General features: G+C 41.6%; 1 protein-coding gene across 5 annotated transcripts in view; it reads right to left on the minus strand.

The window, feature by feature from the left end:
* The window catches only part of LOC142579471 (uncharacterized), a 91,573-nt gene that overhangs the window by 21,240 nt on the left and 56,537 nt on the right, over positions 1–13,796 (minus strand). For 3 of the 5 annotated variants that reach the window (XM_075689681.1, XM_075689682.1, XM_075689680.1), the window contains exons 19-26: positions 10,908–11,024; positions 10,389–10,471; positions 10,218–10,313; positions 9,974–10,127; positions 9,058–9,198; positions 5,956–6,107; positions 1,216–1,353; positions 621–787 (exon numbers count right to left, since the gene is read on the minus strand). In XM_075689681.1, coding sequence (XP_075545796.1) covers positions 621–787; positions 1,216–1,353; positions 5,956–6,107; positions 9,058–9,198; positions 9,974–10,127; positions 10,218–10,313; positions 10,389–10,471; positions 10,908–11,024 — 1,048 coding nt within the window. Of the gene's footprint in view, positions 1–620; positions 788–1,215; positions 1,354–5,528; positions 5,698–5,773; positions 5,846–5,955; positions 6,108–9,057; positions 9,199–9,973; positions 10,128–10,217; positions 10,314–10,388; positions 10,472–10,907; positions 11,025–13,796 lie in introns of those variants that run through there. The other 2 variants (XM_075689684.1, XM_075689683.1) reach the window with 2 other exon arrangements.

Below are 13,796 nucleotides of genomic sequence, written 5' to 3' on the forward strand. Positions count from 1 at the left end.
AGCCACCAAGCTATGGTTGCCAGCTGGTGAGCTTTCCAAGAGCAAAACTCGCATGTTTTTTTTTTTTTCTCTCTCAGAGGGCTGGCTGCCAGATCAAATCCCCACCAGCACGCCATTTGCTGGTTTTCCTGCTTTTCTTAAACAGGCACATAATAAGCTCCATTGCAAGCATTCTGTCGGGTGTTTATGCATAGCAAACAACTGAAATGTCCCGTATGAATTCACTCCCAATTCCTTAATATTTTCTGAATTTTCGAAAGCATCATGCATGCTGCTTTTATCTATTCTTCCATGTATTCCCGTATTGACCTATGGTGTCCATATGCCTTAGGAATAAATCATTTGCAACAGCATGAAGCTTCTAGAAGTGTACCAACTTTTATATAAGGCCTTTTAATCAATTTTATTTTTAACCATGCAATGTTTGTGCTCGGTGTATTGTATCTTGTTTTCATTTTGTCTGTATTTTTGCATACAAAACATTTTACAACTTTCCTACTCGGTGCCGCGTCTTATTATTTTTATATTTTTTCCTCAGCAAAGGCGACAACTTACAATAAGCAGGCCCTGATCACAGATCAACCATTGGTTGTCACACACAAATATGCAACAGCACAAACCAGATCGCTTCCGTCTTGGAGAAGAAGAGGTGCCCTTGGAATCAGGGTTGCCATGTAGGCTCTTACGAGAACGGCACTTCACCGTGGTCGCAACGTCTGGTGCCATGTTTAGAAGACTTGCTTCACTAGAACTTGCTGCATCATTTGGTCGATGGCTTGTTGTCGACCTGTAGAATATAAAAAAAAAAAAACCTCTTGTGAAACTAAAGCATACTAACAGAACAGACACAAGCAAGTGCAAACAAAAAAAGTCATTATCCATCACAGAGATGGAGACTTCATTTCCTGCGGCCTTCTCAGCAAAAGTAATTGTTGCTGTCACACTAAAGAAGCAAAAATTGGATAGAGAAACAGCAAAGCGCGAATAAAAGGGAAACCCAGCGTACAAGAAATTAAGATATCAGAAAGGTGTCAGTTAACTACTACTCTGAAGATTTATGCATACATGGTGTAACTGATTTACCACTAATTGTTTACCCCACAGATATCAATCTTATTGCTTTCATAAAAGAAGAAGTGCATCACAGGAAATGTAAAGACAACACTTATCTAAGTGAGTATAACCAAAGCCAGCCAAAGTTTACAAGTTGCTCACCGAGAAATCCGGATAGGGCGGCAGAATGACGTTACCAACTTATGCTGAGCCTTCTCCTCGTTGTACAGCAATGAGTTGGACAAGGTGGAAGAAAATATAATCCGCAGTCCATCCATAGCTTCCTTACACAATGAAAACCTGTCAAAATATGCCAACATCAAGAAACACAATGGAACCTTTGTACTGCAAGTTGGCTGAGACCAAGCTAAATGTCTAGCATAGTGGAGGCATTACTAGAACCGTATTGAGTTCAAACATTCATTCATTCTTTTTGCTCCTTTATTTCAACACCCCAAAATAACACAGCAGCTGTAAGAGACGTCCACAGTGGAGTGCTCCAGATTAACTTTGACCAGCACACATTAATCAACTTCCACCAAGAGCTGGGTACACAAGCGTTTGTATAGTCTGTGCGATTGGTATGTTGCCACCATGGTAACATGACGTGATACTCAGCAGCTGAATGCCATAGCTACTGAGCTACTGCAGCAGGTATCACTCCAAGAATTATATCAGGATCACTTGAAGGCTGAAATAACACTTATCCTTAGCCACAAACCATTGCTAGAGTGTTATTGTTATTCATGCCAACCTGAATCTGTGGCACTGATTCTTCACTCTTTGCAGCCATGAGCGTTTACTAACTTTGAAGCCTTTCCGGTCAGGAACTATTTCACGTATTTTGGGCGCCATGCAGGAATAGCTCTCATGTGACCAAAAGCATGGTAAATGAATTACCGTATTTTTAAAAGTCAACTTTTTTTTTTAATGCTACCCAAAATGAGCTATCAACCTATATTCGAGACCAAAGAATATCGCCATATATTGCTGAACAAAGCTAGCAAAAGTACCGAGCTAATGCAGTTGCTTCGACACGCATGCCGTGCAGCTGGTCTGGAGATTATTCAAACTAGCATAAAAAAATGATGCATATCTAATGCACTCAACAGCACCAAAGAAAAGGTCATCGGTGGTACCGAGGGCGCCTGTGAAGCAACCGACAAGGACAGCTTCTCTGGCAGTTCGGATGAGGATGCAACGTATGGCATCAATTAGGGAAATTTAGTAGCAGAGCTTACGGTGAATAAAGATGTGCCATGGTAAAGGTTTTTTTTTATTTTTCTAAAAATATATGGGTCAATTTACATTCGAATTATTAATTTTTTACTTCTCTGTGAGTTCAATACATAGAGGTTGACCTATATTTGAGTTAGACCTATGTTCAAGTAAATACGATGTTTCAGAAATGTTTCTTTATTCCTGTGGCTCTCATACAGTGTACAGTCTCCAGCCAGCATCATGTAGTGAGTGATCACTCACTACAGGAACTGTTTTCACTATTGTCGTCACAGTCGTCACAGTCACTGGTGGGTTGTGGCAGCTATTCCTTCTGTATGGCCATGAAAATGCAGGTCTTTATTCCAAAAAGCAGTCTCATGAGCTAGGAAATAGTCCGAAAGTGTCAATCTGTCAGTATGTCTATCTGTTTGCAAAATTTTCAAACGATTCCCATAAAACATTATAAAAATTGCCTAGTGGTTTGGGGAAATGAAAACAATGCTTACATGTTTTGAACAGAGGCCTCTAACCACTACACCATGTCCACCTTTTATTACAATCAACCATTATAAGCTATGATATTGGCTGAAAATGTCCATCACCTGCTGAGCAGATTCACTTATCTGTGCAGAACGTTGCACAGTAGGAAGCAAGGGGCTTCGGTACTGTGGGTAAGTCAAAGCCCTTATATTCCCCTGCAGAAACAGATGAGTGTAAGGAAAATCACAAGTAATTTCCCCTATGTTTGCACTAGAGAGTGCAAACTGAGCAAAATTAATACTGCCATGAAATTCCTTTCGTGTGCACTTGTGTGAAGTGAAGAGGGTGAGCTGGATACAGTAAATAATCCTGCTCAGCTACAGTGCAAAATCACAGTGTATATGTAATGTAAGCATTGTATAACCCACCATCATCTTAGTATATTTGAAACTTTCATAGGTTTGAACCCTTATTCAGCAATGAAGGGAAAAGCATATAGAAAAATTGTGGTGGTGTTGGAGGCAGTAGATGCCAGTGGTGGTAACCAGGATCTGAGGTAGGTAGTGGCAGGCACATACTTCAGAAGGCGTTTTACTAACATCAATCTTGTGGCCATGTGCGATGTGTTTTGTTGGTTGGGGTTCCAGAACAGCATGGGGCCACCTCCTATGTAGTGTTTTTCTCAAGATCACACGTGAGCTTCTAAAGGTATTGAGGAGACAGAGGCTTGTAACTGCTGTTCACAGTAAATGAATAGAGGGAATCAAAGGGCCGCACTCTACTTTGCCAGTTCATTGTAATGCGGAAACAATACCATTGTGGAAAATCTTGCTTTTTATTGAAAGCGTGGAAGCATCATTTTGCTGAAGCTTAAGGAAGATGCAAAAGGATCACTTTAGAGCTGTGATACAGCTAGCACAATTTCACTACTTCATTTGGACTGGTATTTTGAAGGAGAAACTAGATAACCTTTCCAACTTCTCTATTTTTTTGCTTTAAGTAAAGCTCTTGGATCTCAAAACTCTGAAAACATACTGACAAGTGTCATAGAACAAAAAACAGGTCACTTATTATAATCGGTTTTCTATGAAGTAGTTTTGGTTTCGTTTCCAGCAATGTATGTTTTGTGATGTCACGACACAGAAGGTGTTGGCGTGGCAGCAGGACATCACACAATTCCAGCACTCAGTCCAGCTCGCTAGGTTGTCTGCTATGCTGCTACTCACTCTGCAACCCAAAAAAATTCCTGTAATATTTCTATGGTGCTGGGTGCACTCGAACCTGCATGATTTATATTCATACAAACTTGTCTAAATACAGTAGACATCTTTTAATTTAACTCTGGTTAATTCGATTTTTCACTTAATTTGATCCCAGCCTAAGGTCCTGGCTGGCGCCCATGCATATCTACAGGCCTAAGCTTATTTTATTTTGATCTTAAGATTGGCTTTCTCTGGATAATCCAAACTTGACCAGTCAGCACGCACGTTCCTGACCCCTATGATGGCCATAATAGGTACCCTTTAGCAGCAGCGTCTGTCTCAGTGGAGCTTAAGGGACAGTGAATTTACAGAACACCTATCATCTCTCACTGAAAACGCTTATTTGTGGCCCGCCCTAGGAAGATTTTCAAGCAATAACCATAACTCACAATGGCTGACTATGATATTTACCTGATTCTAACTCGTGCCCTTTGTTTCTAAAGAAAATTGGGCCGATATTGACTGTGCAGTGCACTCGGACACTAAACCAAAACAGCCTTCGCAACGTTCATATGCTTTACCGCATAACATGCATGTATTGCGGCAAGGCTGACATCAAAAAAAGACTGTGTACCAAAGCTGACTTTAGGAAACCAACCGCAATTGGGAAACAATTTCCCTTGTTAAAAAATCGGGTGCACATTAGATTTCTGCTTCGTTTCAGGGTTTTAGTGTCATCTTAATGTTAAACACACAGAAAATGGGCCCACGTTTGATTTGGAGCTGTGCTGAAATTGGGAAAATGCTGCCAGATGAATCACCAGTGTGTTTTGGCATTTTTTTTCTACATCTTGTTTAATTCAACCTACCGGATAATTCGGTCAATTCGTTGTTCCTGTCAACGTTGAATTAATGGAAGTTGACTGTATACATTCAGATATGCGCCATGCGTGGAACTCGCGGTGGCAGTGCTAGGAGGAGGAGCGTGTCCAAAAGGGAGCCAGAGAGGGGAGCCCGGCTGCAGTACCCGCCTCATACATGACACACTTCGTTTGGTGATGGCAATCAGAGTTGCAGAGTGGCAACTCCAAAGTTTGAAGGATTCTGGAATCATTCCGCATTTTCAAACACTCGGAACAGAATAGGAATGGAATGATTGCACTAACCTGGCAGATGGAATGAGAATGGAATGGGAACCTGATATCCGGAATGGAGACGTAATTGAATGGGCACATAGTCGTGAAGCACTAAATGTTGATATTAGGCGAGACTGCAAAATCGGTAAATTTGCCAAATAGATAAAACTAGACTTGGTGAATGTATTACATTTCTAAATTTTTACTTAGTACAGGTTCTCTTGGTATTTACCGATTGATGACTTGGTGGCTGGCACAGCATGGCCTTAGTCGCTTTTGCACCATTAAACCCGAATTAACTAACTACTGATGACTACTTCTGCCGCGGTAATTGTAAACAGCACGGTATTCTACATATTTGGCACTGTGAAGGTACACAAATATTGGTGTGCTAAATAAATGGTTTAAGTGCATATAAAACAGCAACTTTAATTGTCAAGAATGATTCAATTTAGCAAGTGCGTGCTTGACCGAAGACACAAGGATGGAGGTCAAAAACGATGTCACAAACACTTGAACACTGTGCAAGGCCACAGTTACCTGGAACATGCGCCATGTTTTTTAGCAAACAGTCGAGTATCCAGAAGTATCTGAACTGCCGAATGCTGGAAAAAAAATGGTTCCTGTTATATGGCAGTAAATGTGCCAAAAAATGTGACTGGAGATGTAAATAATGTCTACCTCCTGATGTACAAGTCCAAATGGAGTTGTGTGTTTGCCGTGCACATTTTCTGAGGAACCTGTATATATAGCCTAAGAAATAGGGCAGGTGGTATTCTGGATGGCTATAGGCACAATATGAGTACTGTAGTTGCACAGTGAAACAAAAAGGCATGCACAAATGTGAGATACTTGTGATCTACCTTGACTCTACTTCTGATGGATCGAGGGGTGGCTGACGTGAAGTGTTGCCTTTGGCATTCTTGGCAGCTGCCAGTGTTAACTTTGCAGCATAGTGTTTCAGATAGCCCTCCAGCATGTCAACCACGTCTGGTGTGCATGGCAGATGAACAAGCTGAGGCAGAAAGGAAGAATTAAGAGGTCACAAAACAGTTCACTGCAGTTGTCGCCATCAACAACACCGTGATGACAGTGCCACACAACGTGATCACCACTCGTAGAAAAAGTGCCTTGTTACAGCACCTCACGAAATGGACCAACAGTCAGTGAAGGCAAGGAAAATAACAAAATCTAACCTCGTTACAACAAACTCACACCCAACATGAAACCAGCTTTATTTTTATTTTTTTCACAGGCAAGATTCTGTAAAGTTCGCCTACTCATTTGTGAACATTCAGCCTCTCAAAGCATGTATTTAATATCATGATGTACCATGGTTTACAAAATGCTACATGACATTGTTTATTGTCCCGACAATCAAGTTAATGATACAAACCATATTCGCTAAGGTTGACACCTTTTTTGTTGTTGAGGATACCACAACTATAGAAAAATTATGGCCTGTTTTCATTTATTTACACAGTTTCTAAGTTATAAAAGAAACTGCCCAGTCCTGTCATTTCCACAACGTTGCTATAAGTTTTCAAACACAAGCTTCTTTCACATATCCCTAGCAGTCAATAAACGTGCACTATAACATGCTATACAATCCTACTCACGAATGTTCACAAGTACTAATCACAAAGCCTGTGTTTTGGCTTTCAAAGCTTTGCTTGAGATGTATGAAACAAAAAACAAAATCTCCCTCGTTCACTTACTTTCCCTAACTTATAGCTAAGCATGTTAACCTTTAGTTACGTTAGTATTTTCTCTACAAATTTCTTGTACCTTACATGCACATATGTAGTCATTTTGATTTTATATTGCATTTGTCAATGGCTCACTGAACCACAAGTAATTATCACTGTTAAGCCTCTTAAAAATCATACTTTAGTTCTGGGGTCCCAACTGCATATAGTATTCATGCATATATCTACCATGAAAGAATCAATAAGCTCCTTCTTCTTTCAATATCCAATACTGTATTTATTAGAAATTTATATTTGTTACACACTGATAACCACAAGAACTTTAGGTTTGTTTCATCAAATTTGTGTTCATTACATCGAGGTCCAACTGAAATTTAACTTCTACAGACGTTTTACTTTGCATAGGTGGGGGACAAATCTAAAGGAAGTTAGAAGAAAAAGAAAGCATGCCACTGTCGAAGAAATAACTTGCAATCCCTTTGTGTCCCAAGCGCTCCTTTACCAAATGAATCATAGTGGTGGCTGTCCTTAGTTATGCTTTAGCAGATACTTTCGTGTGCGCCTATGTAATGTATTCTCGACAATGCTGTGCTATTCCTTTCCTCTTCACTGTGGTCACTGCTAAACAGCTCATTAATCAGCAGGCACTACACATGACACGCTTTTAGCAGACACATGACATGCTTTTAGCAGAGGACAGAAGGGTATATTCAAAGTTCTGCAAGGCCAGCTTCTTTCTGAGCTCATTATTGCCATAGGTAAAATGATATCTTAACTTCTGGAGGAGGTAGTAAGATGCAATCTCCTTTGTGGCATTATGCTCTGTAGCAATGCTTGCTTGTGGTAGTATATTGAATAAGGTTGCTCATAAGCCTCTTGCTAATACATAGTTCAGTTAAAAATTAGGAGGACACTGAAGCGTCGCCTTTAATAGGGGAACGCGATAGCATTCAAAGACCTCTGATGGCTTCTCACGCTTCCCGGCAAGTGCAGCTGATGTAATCGTAATGTTTACCGGGAAACGCTGGCAGCGAACGCGATAGCACGAACGCAAGCTTTCTGGTAGAAATATGGCTTCTTGTGCGGGCTGCGGATGCAAGCACCATCTGGTTAGTTTTGCAAGGAATTAATGGGTACGCCACTATATGAATGGTAGAAATGCTGGAAAAGGGGTTTGTGTTTGAGTTTCCATGTAACAGAATTATGTCTCCCCCTATATGCAAATTACAATCCGAAACTACCATGTCTGTAGGTTGTGTGTAAGTCGTACTTTACGATTTTTCTAACGCATTTTACTTTGAGAAATTCAATTAGTTCAGTAATGCCTCTGCGCTACACGGAGGGCCTGCATGGCTGGTTATGCACGGTTCAGAATGATTTTTCACTCACAAGACAGTTGTTGCCAGACGCCGATGCCAGATCTTCTGCAACACGGTGCCCTTAACGCTATCGCGTTAAAAGTGTCAAGTTTGCTAGGTGCAATCACCACCATGGATGTGATGCTAACAAGTTCAGCATATTAATATGTTTTCCTGGCTACTATGATCAATCCCTGCAGTCCCATGAAAAATTTATTAGAAAGATTTTACTGGAGCCCAGAGTATTGCATAAACACTCACATGCTATCTATGCTGCACCACCAAGACCCAATGTCCACACAAGACTTGATTCAATCCCTGTGGGTGGCATATTTTGTCTTCTTTTAAAATCTTTCATTTTATCCTCAATATAAACAAGAAATATAAAACATAAAGTAAATATGTTTTCTACAATTAGCACACTTTATCTTAGGTTTCATGCCGCCAAAGGTGCCATTCACCGGCTCGAAAACTACATACCGAGCATGAACAATAATAAACGTGATTCATAAAGATCTTGATTATGGCAGCGTCCCAGCAAGCTTTATTTACATGTCCTAATGGAAGCCACCAAATGAGGCAGTGCTGTTTCAGTCAAAAGTAATATGTATAATTAGCACATAGGCCATGTGGTTTGCTAAAAAATGTGGGCATTTAAATAAAATATATATTGGACACTGTGACACATTGCTGTGTCAGTTGATCATGAGGTCTGCAAAGCGTCTGCAGGAATGGATGATTTCTCAGTTGTATTTTATGCCAGTGATAGCTGCCAAAGAAATGGCAAGTATGCAATATGCCAAACATGAGTGATAGCTCAGGATATTACAGTGAGTCTAGCGCAACAGAAGCCTACTGTACCAGGAGGAGAAGGGTGGGCAATGGGTAAAAACCAGACCTTTCTTTTAACAGTGATGTTGTGGTAGTCATCCTCTAATGTCTTTCGGAGAATTTTGGGAATTTCAATATTGTAATCCGTTGCAATTTCCTCTGGTTCCTCTTCACTGTCCTTTTCCTCGTCGGAGTCGCCATCTTGCTGCTGCAAAATGATAAGATAGGTGTGAGATTAGCAACAATAAACCATATTTTCTACAGCCAAGCCCTCTCACAATAAATGCCTTCATAATGCTAAAAGTGTTTGTTTTTTGTGAAAAGGATTAGCATCAGCTGGAAAAGCATGCAACTGATTATACAACCTTGCAGTTAGCCATGCTAGTACCATTGTACCCTACACAAATGTTTTTGCATCCCAGAAAAAGAAGTGTTTAAAAAAAGAAAATTTTTATTAATGTTTCCTTATTGGCTTCCAAGTCCATTAAGATTTCCTGCTCTGTATGGTAAAAAAATCCGGCCTAACCCACTGAACCTCACTTATATATGACTGCTTTAATTGCCTGGTGTGTAAAAGCACACAAATCTTGGAAACCAACAATACGATATATCCCCTAGCCAATCAGTGACTGCACTAATGCCAGATAACTTTTGTGGCTCTTTGTCCTCACATTAGCTCGGTCTCTATTGAGCTGCAGCACTATTGCTGCTTTCTAAAGGCTTCTAAGCTATAGAGCAGCCACAGACAAACTAAAGCTTATACTGCAGTCGCACTCGCTTTCAATTACTACAGATACCAAAGGTAATTAAAATTCATGCACCCCTGTGCAAGGCTGTGGAACAGAGCCAAAGGGGTTCATGTATTTCAATGATTGCCGATTTCACTGGTCATCAAAGGTGCACATCCGACTAAAGTATAAGAAAGGCATGCTCAAGAAAGCAGATCAGGGCAGCAATTAAAGCAGATCAGCGTAGCAGGTCACCTCTGAGGAGTCAGATTGTGACGAGGACTCTTCATCGCCACTACTCGAGACACTTTTGCTTCGTTCCTTCCTGCCCCTTCCACGCAGTTTTCTGTCGAGAGTTTCTTTCAGTATGGCAGGAACCTTACGTTTCTTTGATTTACTTGTTTGGAGCCTAGGAAGTAGAGAGAAAGATTACAAAAAGCTGCGTCTGCGTCTACACTGCTGCTTGGTATCGGGAAGCAGCACGGCCACGATTACTCACAGTTTCTGCGCTGCTTCCTCCGCTAGCCTTTTCTTCAACTTCCTGTTCTCTAAGGTGTTAGGCAATATAAACTCTTCTGCAACGCAACGATCCCAGCTGTAAAAAAAAAAAAAAAAAAAAAAAACTGCAAAGTCAGTTCAACGAATACAGCTTCCACCATGGCAAACATACCTGCTACTCCAGCCACTGAAATGAATTAGGTATTCGGGCATCTTGCGGCCTCGACTGTCCTTGCCAACCACAAGCTCCAATACCTGGGCAAAAGCACATTGCAAATGAGTACTGTTGGCTCTCCCTTGGCTAGGAAGCGCCAATATAGAGGTTCTATAATGTACATTGGGCGCTCAGGAATGTCTCCAGCGACAACGCAAATGTGCCGTACTCAAAACTTTTCGGTGGCTTGTCATGATCTGCAACATAGCTGTAATGGTTGCGATTCAACGATTACCAGCGGCTTAATAACGGCTCCAACAGTTTACAGCGGCTCAAAGTACAAGTACGTAGCGGACAGTTTATTTTGAACATCCTCCTCATATTTGGATATCTCATCTCTATATGGTGTTCAGACAAGCAGGCCGACATATAGTGGTTGCACCACGAATATGTACTACAGTGGTTTAAACGTTCGAAAAACTGAGAAAATGAGTTGAATAACTCTCGCCAACACATTAATCCTGCGCCCTCCATCACCTTAGAGTCGTAGAGGACTTTGGCTTTTGAGGAGTCGGGCTCGTAGCACAGAACTTTTTCCCCCTCTGAGAATTTGAACTTGATGCCGCGCGCTGGGGCCGCAGAAGGGTCTTCTGCCTGAAATTGGTGCGACAATGTGCGCCGTAAGCGTTACAAGAAACGACAAGACACGTTGTTCACTTTATTATCTTTCGAGCCTAGAAGACGTGTAATACCTGCTCCAGCTCGTCGACCTCGAGAGCCGCAATGGTTGCAGGTGTGCGAGCTCCAAGAATATTGTTGAGCGTGACCTGCCTGGCGGCGCAGTAAGTGGCAGCGCCTCAACCGAAAGTAATACTTGGAATCAAGCGCAACGTTCTGGTCCTGGGTATACTCCGTTCAATAAAGTGTTCCGCCTAGTTACGGCGAGATAAACTGTCAAGAAGTGGCAGTCCGCATCAGCGGAACGTAGTACCATAGAACAATCAACAATTGGCAGTACCAAGGTACCAACAGAACGGGAACATAAACACGAGAAACACGAACAGAAACTGATGCTGATGTTGATGCTGCTATGTGCCCTTATCACTGTACTCGGGCTAGAACTAGCCCGAAGCGAATATACGAACTAATAAAACAATAATAATAAAATAAGTGTCCCGCTAACCATCCGATAACGTAATTTCTCAATGCCATCATTGTTGCAAACGGCATCGCGCTTGCTTTTGCCAAATATATGCCGAATATCTGACGCGGCGCGCCCTCTCTATTCAAAATTATTTTTCACTTTTTTTATATCTTACGTTTAAAAGACTTTTAATAATTGTAAGTAATTTTTTTCTCAAAAATAAATGTTCATTTGTCGATGCTTGATGATACATTTTGCTTCTTGTCGCGTGGCTTCTGCTACACAAGCATGCCCGGTTTCGCTCACAGGAACAGACGAAGATTTGAAACGGTTGCCCGCGTATCAGATTGTACTATTTGTATTTGAATTGAAACGCAAATAAGCATTTTCTGTGGGGACTGCACAACAGTGCGATAGAATTTGTGCAACCCTCGACGATGTTGCCACTCGGTCATGAACATTAAGTGAAGCGTTGTAGATCGCATGAGTCAGGACGGTGCCAGCAGAAGGACCGCGTAAGTTTTTTTCTATCATTACTTGCTTCCTCCTATGAATTTTCGCCTTAGAACTCTTTATGTAGGCTATAAGGATAACAGGAGCACGCTGTTCATTACAGACATGTCTAAATTATTTTTTTCAATAATTGTTACCGCTTGGAATTCATAAATTGTAAGATTATTTGAAATCCTAGCATTCACGTCCAGCAGCAGTCCTGAATAGCGCGGCTTTATTTTTATTTTATTTCTTCACAAGAATGTTTGCTTGAATGACTTGAACCAGCGCGAGCTTGAACGCAAGATAGCGTTAGATCGCGGTATATACTGTAGTACAGATCAAAAAGTTAGTAAATATGTACACATATACACGTCATAGAAAAACTGATCATACTGATTTATTGCCCAGTGCATGTCAATAATAAATACGTACGAGCAACAGTACCCAGCAACACTCTATGGCATCCCAACGTTGCTCTTGCAAAATTATCTTTAGCAGACGATCGACGCTGTTTCCTGTCTGGCTTTCTATTAGGCGGGCGTGGGAGAGGCAAGGCGCCGAGGCGTTGAAGAAGGTCCCTAGATAAAACAAGTTTTTATCTAGGGACCTTAGAGCTGAATAGAAGGCCTGATCAAGGTTTATTAAAATTTGAAAATGTGCGAAAAACGTACGTCATTCCATGGCTCTGTGTCCTGATCATATTTATGTCAAACTACGCAGCCGTGCCGCTTTAATGCAAACAAATTTTTAAGTTGCACGCAATAGCAAAACAGTTAGTTTCATATCGAGGCTACCGACCAACCACCTCACTATTCATATTCCTAAAATGGTCTGTAGCGTTATGGCCCTCCCTGCGCAGTTTCGGTTTCGCCTCAAACTTTCCCGCTTAATTTAACAAAATATGACGGCGTACTAAATCAGAGTTAATAGAAGTATGATGTAGCCATATTACCCCCAACTATTTAATAATCGAAAGCAGGGTGTCGAATCAAAACATTTTCGGGTTCGGTTTGGGTTCACGCGTTTCGGTTCAAAACTATTGGCGGCGAGGAGTTACAGAGTCGCCATCTGTCGGAAGCGCCTCACTTGCGTAGTATGAGGGATCACGCGGCGCGCTTCTCATATATAGGTTTTACTTACGGCGCTCAATAAAAACACCACGCGGCAGCCCTCCTAGACACTTATGCAGGTACTCTCAAAAGGAGGGTAGTTTTTGACTGTCGATCTTGGGCAAACTGAAAGCACAGAATCGTTAACAGACGCTATCTCTTTACCGAATACGTACAGTACGTGAACGCCGCTGCGCGCGGTCGCCGCGATGGAGTCTCCAGAACCGGCTTTTTGCGTGAAAGGTAGGCAATCGCTGAGAGTAAACTATGAAATATGTTCTTATAGTGGGCTGTCTGTATAACCAAATGGGGCATAACACAATGGAGCCTCAATCCAGTGATCGCGCGGGTTCGCAGCAACCGACTGCGCGTCTGCATGCATATCCGCGCGCAATGTTTTGCTTTCGCTGCGAGCGCGTTTTCGAACCATGCCGTCACCTTTGGGCCGCAGCATATGAGAATATGGAAATACACTAGCAACCATTGTTGCGTGGACGCTATCAGAACTGTTCAAAAATAATTCCGTTGTAGAGGCTTAGACGCGCCTAGCTACGCCGACTGTGATGTGCCGTCGCGACGATTCAATCTTTTTTTTTCTAAATTCTTGGACATTGCAATATTATTTCTTAAGTTGCGTCGCACTGTATGTTTATCGGTCTTCTCAGCTTGCGATTTCCC

Source organism: Dermacentor variabilis, chromosome 4, assembly GCF_050947875.1.
Source record: "Dermacentor variabilis isolate Ectoservices chromosome 4, ASM5094787v1, whole genome shotgun sequence".
In the NCBI taxonomy this organism is placed as follows: domain Eukaryota; kingdom Metazoa; phylum Arthropoda; class Arachnida; order Ixodida; family Ixodidae; genus Dermacentor; species Dermacentor variabilis.